The sequence below is a fragment of the Lonchura striata genome, chromosome Z (genome assembly GCF_046129695.1).
Source record: "Lonchura striata isolate bLonStr1 chromosome Z, bLonStr1.mat, whole genome shotgun sequence".
NCBI classification, from domain to species: domain Eukaryota; kingdom Metazoa; phylum Chordata; class Aves; order Passeriformes; family Estrildidae; genus Lonchura; species Lonchura striata.
The window spans coordinates 31,504,792-31,527,932 of NC_134642.1; the positions used below are offsets into that span (position 1 = coordinate 31,504,792).

A 23,141-nucleotide genomic window follows, 5' to 3' on the forward strand; every position below is an offset into this window, starting at 1 on the left:
CCCGGCCCGGGTAGGGGCCGGCCGGCCTCAGCCGGGCGTCCCGCGGCTGCCGCCCAGAGCTAGAGCACACCTTGACGAGAGAACCCTGCGGGGCCTGGGGCACAGAGGGCGGACGGGACGGGACGGAGCGGCGCGGTGCGGGAGAGGAGCCCCGCCGCCGCTGCCGCCCCGAGCCGCCCCCGCGCCCCGGGATCCTGGCACCGGCCGCCGCGTTACGGGAAGCCCCGCCCCTCCCTCAGCCCCGCCCCTGCGATGACGTCACCGGCACCGCGGGCCAATGGCGGCGTGGGTAGAGGAGGAGGGAAGGGCGCGCGGGGGCTGGGGCGGGGCGGGAGCGTGACCGGGCGCGGGGCCGCGCGTGCGGGACGGCGGCGCGATGGCGTGCGGCGGCTGTGCCGCTATTTAGGGGCGGGGGCGGCGGAGCGCGGGCGGCGGCGCTGCCGGGTAAGAGCTGAGGTGTGCGGGGCTCCCCTTCCTCTCCTTTCCGCCGCCCCGGCGTCCGCTCCCTGAGCGGCGTCCTTCCTCTCCGGGCCGTGCGCCGCGGGCGGGGGCACCGGGGCGTTCGTTCAGGGCTGCCCGGGAGACGGGCCGCGGCGCACAGCAGTCTTGCGCCACTCGGTTCCCGGGCCATCGCCCGCCGTGCCCCGCGGCGGTGTCTGGTCTGGTCTCGTCCAGCCTCCGCTCGCCGGCGCCGGCGGAGCTGCTCGGCGGTGACGCTCAGAGCGCAGCACGGCCTGGCCCGGGGGCCTGGGGAGCCGAGCCGCCCGCGGGGCGCTCCGCCGGGCCCGGCCGCAGCCCTGCCCCCGGCGTGGTGCGGACGGTCAGGCTGAAGGTTATCTGCCTCTTCCAGAGCGGCGGTGGTGAGTGCCGGCCTCCGAGTTAGCAAAGGTGTCGCGACCCTCGCGGGACTCGCGTCTTTCGGCTTTTTCGATTGTCACACAAGCGTGGATGTGCCACCGACACGCATTTCCTTGATGAAGAGATTTGCGTTTTGTTGCCGTCGCCTCAAGTGGTCTGCTCTTATTGCGTGTCGATGGTAGAAAACTGCTGCCCTGAAAGATAAACACGCTTTGTCTAATTGCTGGTACAAGTGCTGGAGCGGATTCTCTGAGGAATCAGGGAAGAGTGGGTATCGTGGCCGTCTGGTTACTTCCCATGTGGTCCTGAGCGCCAGTCATCCCCTGTAGTGGGGCTCTGATGCTTTCCTTTAAAAAAATCGGCATCGTTATTTTCATCTCTCGGATGATGAAACTGAGGCACAAAGGAAAGCAGACTGCCAAGTGTTTTGGCAGGATTGAGGGGAATAATTCCCAGTCTCAGTTTTCATGCTTGTTTTAGGCTGACTAGGGGTTTGCCAGCTGGTGGCTGTTTGTTACTGCTGAGGCATTCTGAAGAAATAGTTCTACACATCAGGTAGTAGAACCGTGTCTGGGATTATAGTTCTGTCGTTATTGATCTGTTCTGTCACTGAGGGGCAAAGGGGGAAAGGGAATCCACAACCTTCCCAAGAAGTTGGATACTATTGGGAGTTGAGGTCTTTTTTCTTACAACCTCTTTTCTATAGAAATATAACATTGTGCTTGGCATGTGCTGTTACTTTCAGAGGCATGTACTGTTCAAAGCATGTAACTTCTGAACAGATTTATCTATATGTTGGTGTAGCAAAAGAAGGATTTAAGTGTGAATGATGAAAATTTGAGATTGCTTCCTAGAAGTTGAGCATTCAAAGTAATTATTTGGATGTTGTTTATTTGTCTGGAAATCTTGTGCTTCAAGTAAAGTCAATAGATAAATATTTCTGGTTGAGGAGAAAGATAGAGATACACATCTGTAAGTGAGTACACCAAATGGAGATACTATTCCCATGCTGCTTGTCTGGAGGATTAGTATTAGCACAGTTATATGAAATTAAATAACCTTTTTGGCTATTTTTTAAGCAATTATTCTTGTGCTAGTAAGAACTGTCTAGATTAGAGAAGTAGCTCTGCTTGTGATCAGTCTGGAAGGTTCGATTTCAAAATGAGAACACTGAATGCTAAGACATTACTTTGTATAAATTAATTTGATTTTTGAACCAAAATTACTTGCTAGCTTTGAGAAAATTCTGAAGTATTCCAGAAAAAGTTATTTACAGTTTTAAGGAGATACCAGAAAGAGCTCAATTATGGCAGGCAAATATTTTGTGCCTCTAATTAGGTATTTCAGTAATTTTAAACTTTGTACCTGTTTTGGTTTGCTTTTTTTCACTTTTTGTTCTGATGGCTCTACTAAAAGTGCAAGGATAAGCCTCCTTCTAGAGGCAGAGGGATAAGTACAGTAGAGAAGTTAAGTGCTTAGATGGTGAAAGGGATATGGATGTCATTTGTACACAAATATTTTAAAAAAATGTATTTCTGTTCATATAACATTGAATAATATTTTCAAGTGCTTCTCTTAGAGGTGTCTGGTGTTTTTTGAGTCTCATAAATATTTCCAAGAAGGAAGTAAGCTTGGAGGAAGGAAGGAAGCTTAGAGATTAAATACACTTAATTAGAAAGAAGTTACGGTTTGGGTAATCAAAATTCCTTGAGGATAGTTACGGCTTTTAGGTGGTTTTAAGTACAGTCTGGCTTGTTATAAAACCTCAAGCAGCAGCTGCTTCGTGAAGCATCCCTGGTTTTGTCTGCCTGAGATATGTGGATTCCTAGTGACAGATTACTTCTTGAAGCTGTAAATATACGTCTTCAGTTTCTTCTGAGGAATTTCTGGAAATCCATTTTCCCACAACCTTTGGTCTCTTGTGATTGATGTGATAATGAGCCTTAATAGACTGAACACCTTCCTGTGGTGGTTGTGGTGTTATCTATACTTCCTGACTTCCAAGCTGGCTTTGCTGGCAACTGTATGTTATTTTAGCTATAGTTTCTTAAACTGGCATTGTGATTTGTAGGTCACTTGGACAGGAACTGAGACTTCTCTGAAATGGAGAGATAACCCATTATATAATGACATATTCCTGTGTTCATTTTGGGGCAGATCTCAAGATTTGTGAAATAAGATTAATTTTTAAGATATCTCTCTTGCTCAGAACAAGTATTTGTTTTGTGTGAAAGCCTGATACTTTTTCACAAGCTATTGGTGACAGGTTTATCTTAAAACTCAATACTTGCTACTTTGTACAAATAAGGTTTGATTTTAGGGTTATTAGCTTTTCAGGGACACTACATGAAGCATCAATTTATGGATCAGGTATAAAGGCTTATACTTTCAAAATGGCTTCAGGATGTGAAGAATAATAGAAATCCCATTTGATTTGGAGATAAAATGGGATGATCTCATGGCATGCGTTTGAAGTCTGTCTTCACCGAAATAATCAGAGCATTTTAACAGTATTTTTCCTCTTCAATGTAATTCTTTTCTGTGAGTTAAGGACTGTTACCAGCAGCATTCTAAATTGACCATGTTGGTTTTACTCAGTAGTGATCTTTTGCCACTAAACCATGAGAACAACCTGGCAGACTTCTAAAGTCAGTTTCTGTCTCCCTTGCCTCTTCACTTAGTGATCCACAACAACTGCATAGTATAAAATGTTAGTTTGCCTCTTTGCAATTCCCCAGAAGTTTTGTTTGTTTTTTTAATAGAAAGAATCTGAACTGACCAGCTCTTTGAGTGTTCATTCAGCATTGGGTTCAGCTTTCATCTTAGATACATACATAGATATATGTATATATACACTGTACCAATCAGTAGAACATAAAACTTGGGTTAAGCTGTGCATAGTAACTGAAAGAAATTGAGTTTTCTGTTGTCTAGACTAACAGCTTGGTCTGACTTAAAATTGTGAATGGTGAACAATTAGTGTTTAGCATTACTGTTGAATTATGGCACTATCTTTTAAGGTTTGGTGTAGCTTATATGCAGAGTTTCTGCATTGTCTTCGCCTGAGCATTTTTGCACAGTCAGATAAGAAAACATCAGTTTGCATAGAAATATTTTCCTCATTCTGATATGAAGTATGGCTCCTTGTTTTGTTAGTTTTAAGTCCCACCATTTATTTTGGGTTTTTCTCTTCCTTCATGGTTTTCATGTAGGCAGGATGGATGGAAGTGTCTAGTATAATTCTGGATGCTTCCCCTAGAACTAAGGGAAAAACAACAATTAAGAATCAGTCTTGTAAAAGCCAGAGACACTAATGCTTTTAAAAATAGCACACATTAGAAGAGATTGTGGGTCTAGAGGTGTGTTGTTTCAGTCTTCTTCAAACAGCATTGATCGGGGGTGGGGATAAAGAACATACATCAGAATAGCCTAAAGGAGATAGATGCTGAATTGTGACATGGCTTTGACACAATTATTTCAACTGCTTCGTTCCCATACTGGAGGTGGGTGGCTTTACACTTAACTCTTTTTTGCAGGTGATGGAGCATGAAGCTCCATTCTCTTGCCTTTCAGCAGCTGACTGCAGTGGAATTGAGTGGTATGATTTGTGGAGGGCTTATCTGCTCCCTCAAAACAATTGCTAAACTTTCCAAAGTGCAAAGTAATAGAGATTTGAACTTCAGTCTCTTACATGTGAATGAATCAGCTTGGAACAACTGAAATGTTGTTTTTCAAGTCTGGAGGACAGTTTAATATAGAAATGGCATTTATATGAAAATATAGTAATTTAATTTTAATTCCCAGTGGAAAAAAAATCGTACTTTAGGACAAAATGTGATAATTATGTATTACTGTTAACTTATTAAGCTGGTTATTGCTTTTTATTTATTTTTTCAGTTGCTTTGCAGTATGTTTTTAATAACCTGAGCCATACTTTATAACTGCTGGTGTGAAAATCAGTGAATAGTTTTGTGGAAATATTGTTTGAATTTAATAAATAATGACCCAAAAGAAAACTATTAACTTTGTAATGATGTAATACCTTAGGTGACCCTGCCATTACTCTAAGATTTCATGAATCATGATGGCAAGTGGGAGAGAAATTAAACAACACTAAAAACTTTCCTTTTTATATCTATTTCATTTTTTTCCCCTTCAGCGTGGAAGGTGCTTCTGCTGTTTTGCAGCTTTTGGCAATTAGCAGTGAAGCAAGAGAGCTGCTGCTTCTTTCCACCTAGCTTGTAGTTGCTCTCGGGCTTCTGATGAATTTCATATTTCTGCAACTCAAATTGTTCTGATTAAATAATATAAATTAACCTTGCTTGAAATAACAGATCATAATGTCTATCTATATTAGAGCTCAATAGGCTTTGGTTAACAAACAGTATTTTGGTAAGTGTTAGCAAAAGTCTGGTCATTAAAGTAAATCCCTATGCACTGGTTGTATTTGGTGATTTAAACTAAAAGAGAATATTGTTTAGAATTTGGTTGTATTTACCACACAAATTTATAAAAATTTGTTAAACTAGTTGAGTTTTTTTAAAAAATGCAGAAATTCGTGTTTTATTAGAAAACTTATTTTTACTTCCAAAATAAGCAAGAATCAATTTATATAATTATTTTACTGTACTCATGTAATAAATATCCAAATATACATTGCATTTAAAGCAGTATAATGGCCCTTCTATCCAACCCAGTGGGAGTACTTAAGTAGAACATAGAAAAAATTTATAGCTTTTTGGTTCTCAATGCCGTGTAGCTGCAGTCTAATGACAAACAACTTGTTATTTAGTCAAAAAATGAACTAACAAACTTCCAGTGACAAACAAATGTTTGTTAATATATTTGTGAAGTTTTTCAGTCAGCAATGTTTATAGTATAAAGTTTCTATATAGGAAATTTTGGTGGGCTTTGAGTAATGAGCTCACAAGTATAGAAGCAAATAAAGATACTGCTGGGTCATTCTGATCACTTTTATTTTAGTTCTAACTGAAAGACATTCAGGTTGGCAAACCCTACAAAGACTGCTATAAATGTTTGAGATCTACTTTCATTTAGTTGTTCCTGTGAATAGAGATTTTCTTTACATTACTGTTTATCTTGATTTGTAAAGAAAACATGGCTTAGTTGTGTTGATGTGTAAGGAATGATGTTCTGGCTTGGGGGTGATCCATGCTTAAATGTGTGTCTAGTTTTACTTATATATATATGTGAAATACCTTGTGCCTGTCACTATTATGAAGTAATTACATGCAATCAAAGCAAAGGGATGTTTGCTGTCATAAATTGCAATTTCTTCTGATAATAGTAAGTGTAGCTTATTAACTTCCCTGTCTAGGGAATACTGTGGAATTCTGGTAAAATGTTTAGCGAGTTTCCTTTTATGGGGTAAAGCTCAGAATACTGAGTTTCCAAAGAAGTTCTGTCAGGTTAGTGGAAAATAAAGCTTCAGAAACATGTTACTGTAGGCCATCTCACCTCAAATCTCAGTAAACCTAAAGAGCCTATGTTTACTTTCTAGGTGTAAGAATAGTATGAAGTCTGCTTCTAGAAATCAGCTTGTGAACTAAATGCCTTATTTCACTAAGCCAATCTACTTGTTCCTGTAAAGATGCATAAATGTAGCTAAAAGCAATATAGCTCATATGCTTAGTAGAGAGTGGTCACTTGCTTTTGGTAGTTTAGAGCTGCTTTAAAACTGTAAGCTGAGAAAACCAGAACACACTTAGTGGCTTCATAACAATGGGGGTGGAAGCTATTGTGTGTATGCTTCAGTATCTCTAAAGTGTCTTCTAGAAATGTCGAAACTTGAGAATGAGTGGGCTCTGTTGCAATACGGAAATAAATTCAGTGTTATATAATATACTCCAGCTTCTTGGGAATTGCAAGCTCCCTTGTAAAGTTTTGAAGAATTAATTAGTGCTTTTTCTATAGTAGACAGCAGTTGTTGATTTGGAAGCATTGTGCTTTGTAATTCTCGAGTATATTTTAAGTCACTTTTGTGAAAGAGACACGTGGTTTTGTGGTGAGTTGTTCTGAATCTTGACTGAAGATTTTGTATCAGTGCCCTTGAAAGTTAGATAAGTATGGAAACCATAATCAAATTAATAGGGTTATAGTTTAAAACCTGAACCACACTGTTACACCCTATATTCTAACTGAACCTCCTGCAGAGCTACCAGTGAAGTTTGTTTTCATATACAGAGTGAAAACCTAAAGTTGATACATGTCTTAAACTTGTAATTAAATCAGCTTTAAACAGCCTCAGTTTTTTTAAGTAAACATTTGATTTTGTTTTAGCAGTGAGGAAAATGGAAACAATTTTCCCATTCTAACATGAGAAGATACACTTCCAGGAAAATAAATGCAATACAAATCTGATTTTGACGTTGATCTAAAGTAAAGCGTAATAGTTTAAATTTTAAAATATGTATCTTTCTCTTTTTACAGAAATTCTGTGCAGCATGTTCTCTAGGTGGAACTGGGTGGCCTGTGGCTTCTATCTGGTGTTGAATATTTGTTCTCCTGATGGTAAGAGTTCTGTGTCTGAAATACAAGAGGATATAGAACTAGTTACATTGGATGTTTGAAGCACCTGCTTGCTTTTTGTCTAGGTACTTGTTGGATGGGGACAGAAAGTAAGGTGTGTTAGGATAGACACAGTCCTCTAACGCTAGTTCACCACAGCTTTTCTGTGGTAACTTTATTAATAGAAAATACCTTTTTATCAAAAGAGTAACCTCAAATATAACAACTTCCTCCTTCAAAAGATATAAACGTGCACCCCTTAACTCTCCTGTCTCTTATGTTCCTCTATTTATTAGTAGAGCTTCCGTAGCTTAGTGAAATGCTTTTGCAAAACTAAAGAACATTGTTGTTTTTTGCCTTTAAATTTTCATTGTGGTCTACTAATGCATTTCAGTTTTATTATTGTCAGGTAACTACTTAACTTGCTGCTTAGACACATGTAGTGTTTTTAACATTGTACTAGTGATATATCAGCAGTACTGGTTAGGGAATGTTGTGTAGTTCTTAATAAATGTGAAATTTGTTTCCTTTTTAGCTTCAGGTGGACTAGTGCAGTCATGTGGTCACATCATCCCGGAGTCACCTGTACTGGCCCTTGGTTCCAATTTCACAGCATTATGCATTCTGAATGAGAGTTGTCTTGACTTTGGCAATATCTATGCCAGTCAGATTATCTGGAAGATTAAAAATAAACTAGTACCTAAAGAACAGTATCGTGAAATAAACAGAACAGTTTCCAGTGTCACATTCAATGACACTTCTTCACTGGCTACTCCTCTGACATGCAACATTTTAGCAGATGGGCAGATTGAACAGAACATTTATGGAATTACGGTTACAGTAGGCTGTGAGTACCATTTTTTTAAGTTTTATTCTGGTCTTAAGAAAATTGCTTCTGAGAAATGGAAAAATGCAAAAAATAAAGTGTTCATATCTTTAGGCACTTAATTTTTATTCCCTTAATTCCTGGATAGTTGAGTAATAATATTGTCAAATTACATGCCACCACAGCTGCTCAATATGCACTGAAGAAAGTTTTCTAAAAAGTAGAAAATACTCTGGAGTATTTCAGTGTTGAAATAGGAAAAAATGGAACAATAAAAAGTTGCAGATTAAAGATGTGGAATACAGAATAAAGATGTGGATTTAACTAAAATAGGAAGTAGGAAATTAACTTTTCCTTACTTCTTGATTCTGTATAGGAGTTGTAGGAAATACTTTTAGGTGACATGTCCTGGTTTCATACTAACATTTTGAAAATAATATTTTCTTCATTAATGGACTGAGAAACAATTAGTCCAACTGTATCACTAAAGCTAACCTGAATTACCTTAAGGATGGAACATACTATTTGAATTCCTTTACCTCTATACCAGAGAAAATACTTTTAACTACTTATAAACTTCATTTATTCTAGAATGATAGCACTTGCGTGGTTCAGACCAAGTGCTTTTAGACAAGACTGTCTTGAGAAAGTCACATGAATAAATGCTACTTCTTAATTAGTTGGTGTCCTGCTAATAGGCCAAGTTTTGTAGTGTCCTGAATATCATATGATCTGGCTGATGAACTGTGTTGTCTCCTAGTGATGGCAAACGGTACTGCAGTTGTGAATGATCTGCATGCAAAAGGCCTGCTTGAGTTCACAATTTAAAATTATATGCTTCTAGCATGACTTACAAAATGCTATCACAAAAAAGTCATGCTTTCCATTTCAATTTCTGAGGAGTAAATATTCTACCAGAAAAGATAAAATAAATATTTTAAAAAGGTAAAATACATGGAAAGGTGAGGACAGAAAAATTACTCTAGGATTATAAACGTAATGACAATACAGATGACATTCCGCATTTGTAATTTATATTACAAGTCTTGAGATCCTTTTTTATTTAAAGCTATTGTATTTTGGTACTGTCAATTAAAGAAAACTAATAAGACTAGCAACAGGTTTAAGAAGAATACAATCATTAAGGAAGAAAGCAATAAGGTTCATAAGGTTGTTCTGTTGAAACTAGCACTCTACTTGCAAGCAAATAAAATTCTCGAAGTACATTATATTGTTGTAAACAGTGATAATATAGGATATAGAAACAAACTCATATGTATAATTTGAGTTTTAGACGGAAAGAAAATAGTTTTGCTGCATTCTGAAGAAGTTCCTTACACACTACAGTGCATGGGTGAGGATCCCTAAGCTTTCGTGGATGGGTTTGCAGCTCAGGCTTCTTCCATACCTCAGCTGAGGGAGAGCAGACCTATCAAATTTCTTACAGAGCTCAGGTTACTGGCAAAGTCACTATGTGTCAATTCAATAGTGGCTATTGATTTTTCTTCTGTGTGAATTAAAATATATTTAGACAAGAGATGGTTAATACAAGGTTTTGTGCCTCAGAATGAAAAGTCTGTTGTTCCTTACTAGCAGGTACTTAATCCTTATACAGCCTACTGTTTGTCAAAGCAGCTATTTAAGGTTTTTTACTTTGATTACAGGATGGTATCCAGCACTTTTTGCCACATCCTTTAGAGAAAAATTAATTAAATACTTCTAATATTCAGAGAAATCACTCTAGTGGGACACTTAAAAGGAGTCTTGCTGGATTGAAATGTGTGCATAGACTAATTGTTGCTAACTCTTTCTGTACAGTGGCTCCAGAGAAGCCCAAGAACTTAAGTTGCATTGTGCATCAGGAATCGGTACTCACATATTTTATGAATTGTACCTGGAACCCTGGAAGGCATACATTCCTGGATACTCAGTTCAGGTTGAGACACAGCTGGTAAGTAACGCTCTACAGAATATCTAAATAATTCTGAAGAATATTTTTGTTAAACCAACAGTCCTTGAAATTCCTGATTCTTTGGGAGAGTTCTTAATGTAAGTCCAGTTTTCTGAAACTTTACTGTCTTTCTGGTATGAGGGGGAAGGGAAGAGTTAAAAAAGTTGGCATTTAAATAATTCTAAGTCAGATGTGAAGTCTTATTGCTGAACTTGTTTTGGGAGTAACAGTAATCTCATATTTTTCTATTCTTCAAATATATGATTAGTGTGGCTTAAGTACAATACATCTCATAATAATAGGAGGCTGTACGCAAGCTCTTAACTTTTCTGGGCTGACAGTTCTATCCCATTCTACACAAGCAGATATCTCTGCTTATTGCAGGAGGATCAAAATATGTGACTTAAGGTCTGTTTCAGTCCAAATCATTCTATGATTCTAAGTAGAGAAACTAACATAAAATGACTGAGTTTTGTGAAGTTATTTATCTGCACTTCATAGGAACTGTGGACAAACACTATTCTGAGTTAATCTTAACATGAAAGCTTCAGGAAAGTATTTCTCCTGTGAAAGCAAATTAAGTTACCTTCCAAACTCTTTATATGGCCTCTCATAAAATGGAGTTTTTGAGATGGCCTCTCAGTTTAAAATGGAGTGAACAGAATTGTTGCATTGCTCTGGAAACAGGAATGATTGCCAACAGCTTTCCAGCTGCTCTGTTCTGCTGAAGTGTTTTGATAACAGGTGTAGTAGAAAGTATGCATAGATAGAAAATGTTAATGCTTTGCAAATTTCCTGATGCCCCCAGAACTATGTAGTGTTAGTATAGCAGAAGATGGTGAACAGAAATTGTATTGCTCCTCTAACACTGTACTCTTGAAAGGTATGCAAGTAGCACTGACTACATTTTCTAATGCATTCTGCTTATTGGCCATATTGCTTTTGATTAATCATATCAGCTCTTGTTCTTATTTTCTTTTTTAAGCCAAGTCAGGTTTTTATACAAATTTATTTACAGTGCTCTAGCTTGTGCTTTTGAAGATACGTGACTGGAAGTCACAAGATTTTGTTTTGGTTTCAATTCCAATGCAATAATGCATTTGTGGTTGAACAAGCCATTCCCTCTTTTTCTTCCCCTCCCTCTGCTTACAAAATTAAGGCAGAGGGAAAACATACAAGATAAACTGATTGCTCACTCTGATGTACTTGAAAATATTCTCTAAAGGAAACCAAACTTACTGCTTTGCATCTTGTTTTTTCTTTTTTATTTAGGCCAGAAGAAATCTTTCCTGACTGTATACCAAAAGATGTAAACAATTCTTGCACCATTACTGATATTCAGTTCTTTGTTAATACGGAGATCTGGGTGGAAGCAACAAATGCACTTGGGAAGGCTGAATCTGATCCTCTTGTTGTTGATCCCATTGACATCGGTAACTATATGCCCCTTAAAGCTTTAATAGAACATTACTGCTGCTTCTGTGTGTATTGCTGAACATTAATGTTTCCTCACTATAAACATAATCACTATATAAGAGTTGTTGACTAGAGCTTGAGCTGTGCTGGGCAAAGGTAGGGAGGGTGAGAGATAGCACAATTCAGATAGCAAGTTTGTGTTGAGTAGTCTTATTCAGAAGATGGTGTAAAGTAGCAGCCATTTCAGGTCCTGAAAGACTTTAATAGTAGTGCTGCAATATAGTTCCTAAGGGCATGGTAAAGTACAGCTGTGGACTTAACTTTAACTTCTTCTCTTTTAGTTAAACCACTGTCTCCACAGAATGTATCAGTCAGCTCAGGAGTACTGCCTACTGTTCTGCAGCTTTGCTGGGTGAATTGGATTTCGGATGCTGTGATGATGCTGAAATTCAATATTCGCTACAGAATTGTTGGTGACACAAACTGGATGGAGGTAATACTACCCTTGCCATGATTCTGCTGTATTCCAGCCATCTGTGAAACTGGAGTTCCCCCTGTTGCACTTCAGGGTATTCAGTTTCATTTCATTATGTCTTACATGGCCACACAAGGAAGTTTATCTGGCCTGTTCATCTAGGTATTGTTTGGCACAGTCTGAGTATGGTGACCTTTTCATATCTTCATGGACTTTCCTCCTGTCCTCCCTGTCACAGTGCAGTGTTTATTTTAAATTTAATTTTGCACAATGTATGGAACATTAATGAATTCCCATTTTTCCATGCATGTGCAAAATGAGTGATCTAAATGTCATTCAAAGATTGGATAAGTACTGTATCATGCTGGAATGCTTTTTAGAACTTACTCAGCCTCCAGCTGGGCTACAAAAGGTCCAGGCAGAGCCACAGTCTGGGGTAGAGTGGCTTGAAAGCTGCCCAGTGGAAGAGGACCTGGCAGTGCTGGTGATGGCAGCTGAATATGAGCCAGTGTGTGCCCAGGTGGCCAAAAAGTCCAGTAGCATTCTGGCCTGGATCAGCAGTAGTGTAGCAGGACCAGTGATTTATCTACCTGTATTTGTCACTGGCGAAGCCACACCTTGATTCTTGCCCTGTATACATGCCTCAAGTGTGTGGCAGTCAAGAACAGGAAAAGTGAAATAAGGCAGCCTTACCTGTAATGTACTATGATATGTTCCTGTTATCAAGAGCTGTGGGGTTTTTTTTCTTTATAAATCAATCTTTATGCATCAATCTGACATATTTTAATAGCTCTTCAGTTTTTCCTTACTTTAAGCCTTCCCTCAGAGCAGTAGTACTCCAGCAGAGGTCCAAATGTTTTCTCAGTTCTGTGAGTTCTTGGAAGGAAGGCTGCTTTTGATTTTACCAAAATACTCTATTGGAGCAGGTAGCCTAACATAGCTCCTTGTGACTAATGTGGCTTTAGATGCAGAAACTATTTATTAAGGTCACCTGTATTGATATTTTAATGATGTTTAAAAGCACTGGCCTGTACAGTCTAGTCTGCAACTCCAAGATGGTGTATATATTGTCCTGATAGAACAAGCTCTTTTAACTTGTCTTGTCCTTTTAATATATGAAAACAAACGAAATAGTAGTTTTTAAATGAGCTGAACTTGCTTAGCTGTGGTAAAATTGGACAATTTTGATAATTCTTTACCCTCAGGATTAGCCTCTTAAGTGTCCTGCATTTGTGTTTCATCTGTAGTCATTTCTGCCAGGGGTCCTCACTGTAAAAAGCTCTTAGTTGCTAGTGAAACAGTGTGAAGGGTCAGTGTGTTATCTACTTGTGTCTATTATCCACTCCACCCTGCTTCTCTACATACATACTAAGAGTACTTTTCTGGCATTTGGTTGCCCACCGAAGATAAATCAAAGAGCCTATTAAAATAATTTATTAACAAAACTATAAACTAATCTATAACTATTTTCAATTTCATTCAAGAAGTACTGTTCTGGATCAGTGGAAGCAATGATCCTGGACTTTTAACTTATAGTAACCAATAATTTTGCAATCAATAATCAAGCAGGTCACCTAGCAAAGTTCTGAATTGTGAGGCAGGGTACTACAGATCAGTAAGCAGCAGAGTTATGTGTCAAGGAAGGTGAGAGATGTAAGCTAATTTTCAAAAAAAAAGATAGTGAGATTGCCCTGAGGTAGCTGTCGAACTGTTCTAGTGTATGTATGTTCTTATACTTGGTGAAGACACACAACTCTTACTGAACCTTTACCAGGCAATGTTTAAGAATTGAAGTTTTTGGAAATCAGAGGGAAGGAAAGATTGTTCGTGTTGTGTTTGGTGAGGAGCCTTCTTGGATGACCACCAAAGTAGCACAGAACTCAGCTCTACACTATTTTGAACACTTTTAAAAATCTTGGTCACATTTGCAGGTTCCTTCTGAAGATACAGCTTCCACAAGAACTTCATTCATTGTTCAGGGTCTCAGACCCTACACAGAGTATGCCTTTTCCATTCGTTGCATGAAGGAAGATGGAGTGGGCTACTGGAGTGACTGGAGTGAAGAAAAGACTGGGATGACCACTGAAGCTCGTAAGTAGTGTATAAAAGCAGGTCACTGACTTCTCAGGTGTGTGAGTGCTCTGCAATTTGGCAATGGCCAGCTGAAATGGTGTATCCTTGCTTGAGCTGCTTGTTTGTGTAAACAACAAAGCTCTCCTGAGTTACTTTCAGCACTGACTGACTTGACCCATGCATTCTAAAGAGCATAAGAATAATTTCTTCTTAAGCTAGTAGAGAAGTACTCCCTGAAAACAGCTAGAAGAGCAGCAGGGGAGAAAAGCTTTCTTCACAGAAAACTGTATTCTCAAAGTCTTCTGGATGAAATCTAGGATTTATGCTTGGCTTTTTATTCTGAAGGTTATTCTCTGTAACAGAAGTTATACTGCCTAGAAAAAATTTTCTTAGTAGACCAACTGCCTTAGTTTATTAACAGCTTGATGTTTACGAGGCTAGTAAAAGTCTAGGTGAACAATCATCAACAGTTAAGAAACAGAAGATCTTAGTCATACAGGATGTATCAATTTCTTCACAAACTTAATAAAGCAATGATATAAAATGTGCATGTGGTTAACTGTAGCCTCTTATGCACTAAAGGATCCAAATAACACGTCTTTTAAGTTTCAAAGTATTCGTTTTCATTTCTTTGCCACTTTGGTAGCCTGCAGGGTTGGCTTTGTTTCTGGATTATGCTGATGCTACCCCATAGAGAACTGGTGTTGTGTACTTGATACTCAGTAGGGAATCTATTCTTACATCCAATTGCTATAAATAATTAGTTACATGTATTTACCTTCAGTGTCAAGCTGATTGATATTTTTCTGGTTTTTAAATGTGCTTTAGCTTTTCCTGCTTGCAGCTTTATAGTCTTATTTCTGTAATATCCTGTATGTCCCATAGTATCTTCAAAGATGTGTCTTTTCTGAGTAGTGTGTTCACTGCAGCATTACAGTGCACATCAAGTTAAGCCAATACAAGTTCCATTATTAAAAGAGATTGGAAATCCTTCCTTTTTTTATCCTGATTGAATTAATTTGTCATCATAGACAAGAAATAAGTAGGATTAGTGTAGTTTTTGTTTAAAACAAGTGGAATTTGTATCCACTATTGCATTGCTTCAGTTTTGTGTAAAATTTACTTTCTATGGGGAAGATACTGTAAAATATATCAATATTCTAGTCTCTGCTTTTTAATTCCTAATGATAGTATGACTTTATTTTCTGTGTTTCCTATCTTAAGCTGAGCAATGATGATTTCAGGACTGCCTTTCTATTTAGATTGCATTGCTGCTGTGCTGTGGTGACTGGCTTTGCAAAAATACTGCTAATATTAAGTACCTGTGTCTTACTTTAGCCTCAGAACAAAAATTCTACAGTAGCAAATGAACGTCAGGCAGGTCATGTTAGATTCATGATCTCTATTAGGCAAGATGTACAATTGCTTCTCTTTAATATGAATCAAATTTGGATACTCAAATCAGTAAAAGAGCTCCCTTTGCTTCAATTCATAGTTCTCACAATATAAAGTATAAAATATGAGATGCATGCTGTACATTTGGTAGTGAGGAGTGCTTGAAGTAAAAAGCCAAAACCTCACAATACACTAAATGCTATGAAAGAATTCTGAGAAGAAAATAGTCTTAAAAGATTAAAGATGTAATTCATTTTGAGATCAGCTTTCTCTTGGGACTAAGACCCTCACAAAAGATTGGCCATTTTTTCTTGCTTTGTGCAGCATAGTATTGGTTAGTTCATTTTACTTTGAAATGGAATTTGCTATGGAAGCACCACATTTTCATAGTACAGATGCCAAAATATGCTGTAGTATTGTACAACAGTACTGCAGTTCTGTTACACTTTTAGAATCAAGGAGTCTTACTGCCAGGAGAAATTTGTCTCTTTGTTAACTCTTGTGCATTTTCCTTTCTTCAGGTAACTTGATATTGAGGGGTAGGAACAGTGTTAAATGCAGACTGTAGCAAGGTTTGCAGGGTCAGCTGTGCATGGCTGTGCACATGTGTGCACATGCAGGCTGCACTGTGTAGGTGTGATCATGCCTCACTTAGCATTGTCACCTTTAGTCTAATCTTGCAGATGCCCACCATTGTGACTCATACTTCTTTTGATACTGTGCACTTAAAACAGAGCTGGTGTCTTGCTCATCTCTTCAGGGAATTTTCCACTTAATATGCCAAGCATTATTTTCATTGAGAAAGCAAGAAATGCTTTTTAACATGCTTTTATTTTTTTAAAGAAAGCAAGCATATAACAGTAACCAAAGGATGAATTCAAACAAATTAAATAAAAATGATTCTGCTCTCAAGCATTGTTTGTTTCATCAGAACCATCCAAAGGACCACCCATATGGAGGATCATTGATACATCTCACTCACCAGCTTTCTGGACTGTGCATCTATTATGGAAGGTAAAGCCAATTGAAAAAAATGAGCATTCTTTTAAAAACATGAGTTTTTCAGTGGAAAAATCTACCCAATAGCCTTGAGAGATGACTGGGATACTATAGGATTTTTTGATATGAGAAGTGACTGATAATAGTTACAACAAATTAAATGTACAGATGTAAAGGCCATCATTTAACTGACATTCATCTATGACTTAAAATGCAAATAATATATTCCTCATTTGTGGTCCTTCTGTGGATTTGTAACTGCCACTTGAACAAAACATAGCTTTATGTAGTGTCTTCTGTAAGCTCAAATGTGACAACCCTGTCTGGACAGTGATACCCCAGCTGTAAAATCCATTAAGCCTTGAGATACTGCAGAGTACAAGGTTATAAAAAACAGCACTGTGTTTCTGTGTGCAGTAAGGCTGCTATGTCCAACTGGATGATTGGTGCAGCTGAGAAGGGGAATGTGATTATAGATCCCGTGATCACTCCCCAAACCCTGCTTTCTTCTGGTCCATGAACTGTGTCATAGTTGTTGTATTAACACAGCAAAAGGTGTGAGATCCCTTTTATGTCATTGTGTTGTAAAGTCACATAAATTGGAGGTTTTATCAACAAGTTCTGCAATCCTTACAGAATAGCTTTTATTAAATCACTAGATATAATCAAAGAAAGAGTATTTAAACAAGAAATAGGCTTTTAAAGTGACTGCTTTTTAGAAATATGCACAGGGTATTTATATTTTTCTTAAATGTACAGGTATTTGATCTATGGAACTTGCACTGTTCTCATATTTTTTAATTGTACCATAAGGACAATAAGGTACATCACATTTGTTCAGTATCATCTTAATCAAAGATATGTTTCTGACAGGCGCTGAAGCCAATGGAAGCCAATGGAGTAATCTTGCAATATGAAGTGACTATCAGAGATAAATCATCTCCTTCCAGTCCAGTGAAGAAATACAACGTTACCAGAACCAACCATACCTTACAGCTGCGGGAAGGAACTTATGAAGTGACTCTGGTTGCCCGTAACAGTGTTGGGTCATCTCCTCCATCAGTTTTACTTATCCCAGCAAGTAATTCAAAAGGTGAGTCTCCTGGTAATGTCTCTGTCAAGTAAATCTGCATGGCCCTTTTTATAAGAAATCTTCAGTGTTGTAAAGTAATACTTTTTACATGGGCACATAATTAAAGTATTACGGAATTATCTACAGTTTAATGCCTTTTGTATATACTGCCACTTGTGTGCCAGAGAACATGTGGATTTGTCTATTCACACTATTTGATTTGTCTGTTCACTATTCCTTGTTTGTCCCAGTCTTATTCTTCTGTGTTTTCAGTATTTTATCTGGTTGTTTTGTCATCTGCTTCCACTATTTCCGTACTGTTCATGTTCTTTTTTATGTTCTATTCTTTATGTACTAATAGTAAGGACAGGCTGGTTTATCCTTATTTCCAGTCTTCTCTTAGACAATCCAAACACTACCAGGATAGGTAGCAAGAAAAAAATAGGTATATGAGTAGATGCAGGTAAACACCAAGGGAGAGCCACTGGTTCTAAAGCTATTATATGAATTATTTAAGTGTATAAGGGTATAAATTCAAACAAAGTACTATTGCAGCCAGGAGGAGGTACTTAGTAAGACATATATGGTATATAATCATATAACATGTATTACAGAATAAGCTGAGTTGGGAGGGATGCATAAGGTGTCTCAAAGTCCATCTGCTGGCCCTGCTCAAGTCACTCCAAGAGTCACACTGTGTGCCTGAGAGCATTGTCCTACTGTCTCAAACACTGCTTGAACTCTGTGAGACTTGGTGCTGTGACCACTTCCCTGGGGAGCCTGCTCCAGTGCCCAACCACCCTCTGGGTGAAGAACCTTACCCAGCCCAACGCAACTTCAGGCCATTCCCTTGGATCCTGTCACTGGGCACTCAGAGAAGAGATCAGTGCCTGCCCCTCCTCCTCCCCTCCCAAGGAAGTTGTACCTGCAATGAGGTCTCTTCTCAGTCTCCTCCAGGCTGAACAGACCAGGTGACCTCAACTGCTCCTTATATGGCTTCCCCTCAAGGCCCTTCTCCACCTCTTTTACCTTCCTTTGGATGCTCTCTAATAGTTTAATAAGTTGATTATATTGTGACACCCAAAAATGCCCGAGCACTTGAGGTGAGGCTGCCCCAGTGCAGAGCAGAGCAGGACAATCAATCCCCTCCCTTGCCCAGCTTCAGTGCTGTCCCTGATGCCCCCAGGTCACCCTTGGCCCTCCTGGCTGCCAGGGCACTGCTGGCCCATGTTTAACTTGCCATGGACCTGAACCCCAGGGCCCTTTCCAGGGCCTCCCTGCCTTCGTGGAGTCAGCAGTTCCTCCCAGGGATTTGTATCACCTGGGAACATGCTTAGTGTCCCTTCCAGTCCTGAGTCATTATTGTACCACAGGGCTGAGGATGGAGGCCTGGGGAGCACCCCTGGAACAGGTCCCAGGTCCCTAGTCTGATGTCACCCCATTCACTGTAACCCTTTGTGCCTGACCTGTGAGCCAGTTGCTCCTCCATCACAGGATGTGTTTATCCAGCTCTGGGCTGGACATTATATACACTATTTACTTAAATATATACACACTATACGTAAAGTATAAGTACTTAGTACTTAAGTGTAACTGTATACTTGTAAATTCCCATTCTAATTTTGATTTCTCTTTTGAAATGAAGTGTTTTTCCAGAAGAGAGAAACATAATGTCTGTGAGAATAGAGAAGTTGAGTCTAACTTCCAGTTTTTAAATAGCCTGATACTGCTTTTGTATCTCTGATACAAAGATCCATGTGTAAACCTCCAAATTTCAGAAAATGGCACCTACATTTACTTCGGTTCTGTCAAATAGCTACCATTACCCAAAAGTATCGACATTTGCCAGAACAGCTCCTATCATGAAAGAACTGTCAACATTAATCACTTTTTTCTTTCATTACAGCTCCTGTGAAGAATCTTAGAACATTACCTAAACATGACAAGCTGTGGGTAGGGTGGACTCCTCCTAACAATTACGTTCTTAAATATGTGATCGAGTGGTGTCTGGTGTCCAGCAGCTCAGACTGCATCATAGAATGGCAGATTGCACCAGGAGATGTTCAAGGAATTGATTTACAAGGTATTTAGCTCATAAATCTATATATAACTTGTAGGACACACTCTAAAAACATGCTAATGTTTGGAAGATGAGAAACATCTTCACAGTAACTAGAATTTTACGGTAGAACAGGGGTTTAATGCTGAGGATTTCAATTAGTTTATTGGGAGCGTATGAAAGTATTTGTATATTTTTGTGGAATATACAACTGTATCTGATCTTGAATTTTGAAATTTATATTATGTAGCAATAAGGGCTTTATCTCCATTTTGGTTTTAATAGTGTTATTCTTGGAAACCATTAAAATAGTAAAAAGGCCGAGTTCTTTCAAAATCACATTCTTGATTACTCAATTCAAACAGTGAAACTTTATCATCTTTATTCTTTTGACATTATGATCAGTATCTGAAATCAATAAATTGGGGACTTAATGCTACAGATAGTCTTTCTATTTAAAATAAATTTTTAAAAAACACTGACTTCTGTGAAGTCTTTTTAAATTTTACATTTGAATGTGAAGCATTCCTTTAGTTAATATTTTGAAGCAGTATTTTTTTAGTTAATATTTTGGAGAATTATATCAATGAGCTCTAGAAAATACTCAGCTGCATTAAGTACAAGTCCTAGTTAAACAGCAGTCCTAGCTAAAGAACAAAAACTTGGAAGCCTGTATCTGAAGTAAATGAGAAGGATAGTGAGCAATTTGACTGTCTGTGAAACAGCACCTTTTAAATTCCTTTTATTAGATATATTTATTTTTTATTCCTTTTATTAGGTATAAAGCCTTTCAAGTGTTACTTGATAACTGTGTACCCTCTGTATGCTGATGGTCAGGGAAGTGGACAGTCTGTGAAGGCTTATCTTAAGCAAGATCGTAAGTATAAAATCATCACCTTGAAGCACATACACTGAAGCTTTTTGACAAAAAATGAAGAAATCTTTGCTTTAATTTAGACTATGTAATGAAAAATTATTTAGTGCATCAGGGTCAGGTGATGTCAATGATCTTTTCCCATCTATTATCATCCATTCTGCTTTTCTACGGTGTTTGGGAACTGGACAGACAGCTCACTGTGGCTCGCTCTTTGTTTTTCCAACCTTTACCAGATAATTAGACATAAATTTGTTATTTTAATTATATATTATATATATTGCATATTTATTATTTATAATAGTGATATTTATATGCTGATTTATTTTAAATTTCAAGTGTAAAATCAAGACTTAACTTCATTTGAAGGTTTCCTACAACTTGCTGATTTTTCTTTTTGTATCTGTTTCTGAATGTTTTTTTAAAACAGCTTTGCAGTTTTTATGTTGTTTAAAAACAATACTTTCCAGATGAGTTAGTCAAACTATTCGATTGAAGTTTTTATGCTGTTACAGTTCAGTGCTTGTTAATATGTTAATATGTTCTGTGAATGCAAGGCTGCCAAGCAGATATTAATCTTCATCTCCCATTACAGGTCCTTCAAAAGGACCTACTGTTCAGACAAAGAAAGTAGGAAAAGCTGAAGCTGTTTTGACATGGAACCATCTCACAGTTGAGGAACAAAATGGATTTATCAGAAATTACACCATACTTTACAAAACTATTGATGGAAATGAAACAGGTACTAGAAAACAGAAATGTTTTGTGGCATTGAAGTGTTTCATCTGTCTGTTTCCTAATATTTGTTCCTGAAAAAGTATACAGAATCAGTTATAGCTAACAATCTGTCCTGAGAATGTAAAGCAGGTGTCTGAACCATAATTGTCCTCCATACAGAACAGAAAATCCCTAGTAAAGAATTCAGAACATTCAGTCTGTATATAGCAGGGTACTGAGTTTAGTTTCTGAAAGCTGATTTGTGAGTATTGTGCCTGTATATTGCAATCTAAACACAGAATGAAATTATGGTATATCAAGATGATGGCAGACCATTCAAGATATGAAAGGGGTTGACTGCATTTATCTATAATAAAACCTTAAGAAAAGGAAGCGGGGAAGAGTTTTTTAATCCTTCTGGAGCTGTAGATCAGTATATTACTGATGTAAATCATCTTGTTTGAAGTATATCTTAGTACACACTACTACATTCAGTAGTGTGTATGCTTCTGCAGTCATACTACAGGCAGCTGGCACCATCAAAACTTTAATATTTAGATTTGCTTAAATTGGAAAGGCCATGTACTTATGTGCATGCCTATGTCTTACTGTTCCTTGCCTTGTTTTTTTTTCCTAAGTCAGTACTAGCAGTTCCTTGTTAGCAATACGTATTTGGCTTACTAGACAGACTTTAAGCCTCAATTATACTACTAGTTTAGTTTAGTAGGTACATTCTAGGGAAAGAATTTCACAGAAAATGAAATACAGAAAGAGACTAAATTCAGATACCTAAACAGAAACGAATGAATCCCAGCATTTCTTGTACAAGTTTGTAGTCTCTGACTGTTGTATTTTCCAGCTGCAACACAGTTCTATTAAAACTATCTTTCATATCTGAAGTCCTGATGTCTTATGTTCCTATCTTTGTGGAGATTTAATTTGTTTGTAGAAAACCAGCATAAATTTCTTCTTCTCTTTAGTTGTGACAGTGGATCCTTCCAAGACAGAGTATACCCTTTCCTCTCTAACCAGTGACACACTCTATACTGTGCGGATGATGGCATCCACAGATAATGGAAGCAGGACTGGTCCTGATTTCACATTTACTACACAAAAATTTGGTAAGGCTGAATGGCACAATTGGTAGAAGTAAGTATTAATGTTGCAACAGTACAGGGCTCTGTGAAAGATGTGTTAGAAGGGGAAGGTGATTTTATTTTAAAGTTTCAGTTACAGTCAACTTGCAGTGTTCATAATACCCAGGTGGCTTGTCTAGTGCTGTTTTACTAGGAGGTAGTTTAGTCAGAATTTTTCTAGTTAGAGAACAAGATATCATCTGCAAAACTCATGAATTGCACTTTTTATGTTATTAGGCATGCTGTTTTGGATGTGTTTTATGTGTTTTATATTTTAGGTTATAATGTTTTGTCCTGACCTTTAATGAGTCATTAGGATTTACCCACTGCCTTTGTCTCTTTTGGTGTCCAGGGGCATCTTACCCCTAGTTAGAGTCTTTCTTTTAATCCTGATAAAGTGTGCTGAAGAAGCTGTAGAGATGTGTGCTTGTATCTTAATCTGCTGATGGAGTTACCAGTCAGCATATGTCTTTCTCAGAGCCCTTTCACGTTCTTTCATATCACTATGAAAGTTTTCTGAAAGACTCATTTTGAATAGTTAAATTTATTGTATGTTCAGCTTTAGGGTGCTTCTGATGCGTAAGGGTAAGAGCAACATTACTGACTGAATTTAATTGTGGAAGACATTTACTTAAATTTAATGGAGGCTGTTTTCTGTATAGTGTTGCTCACCCCTAAGCATTCTCCAAGGTTTACTTAAGAATATGTGTAACATTGGAAGGAATACATAACAATAATGCAAACTTTGGTGTTTGCAGGCAG

At 38.2% G+C, this 23,141-nt stretch overlaps 1 protein-coding gene across 1 annotated transcript in view; it reads left to right on the forward strand.

The window, feature by feature from the left end:
- Positions 1–344: 344 nt before the first annotated feature.
- IL6ST (interleukin 6 cytokine family signal transducer) overlaps positions 345–23,141 on the forward strand; it is a 32,243-nt gene continuing 9,446 nt past the window's right edge. Inside the window, exons 1-13 of the mRNA XM_021534318.3 lie at positions 345–444; positions 7,309–7,389; positions 7,922–8,233; positions 10,031–10,163; positions 11,436–11,596; positions 11,921–12,072; positions 13,986–14,145; positions 16,454–16,536; positions 17,395–17,614; positions 19,500–19,676; positions 20,431–20,529; positions 21,122–21,268; positions 22,224–22,364. Of these exons, the coding sequence (XP_021389993.2) occupies positions 7,323–7,389; positions 7,922–8,233; positions 10,031–10,163; positions 11,436–11,596; positions 11,921–12,072; positions 13,986–14,145; positions 16,454–16,536; positions 17,395–17,614; positions 19,500–19,676; positions 20,431–20,529; positions 21,122–21,268; positions 22,224–22,364 (1,852 nt within the window). The 5' untranslated portion in view covers positions 345–444; positions 7,309–7,322. The remainder of the gene's footprint in view (positions 445–7,308; positions 7,390–7,921; positions 8,234–10,030; positions 10,164–11,435; positions 11,597–11,920; positions 12,073–13,985; positions 14,146–16,453; positions 16,537–17,394; positions 17,615–19,499; positions 19,677–20,430; positions 20,530–21,121; positions 21,269–22,223; positions 22,365–23,141) is intronic.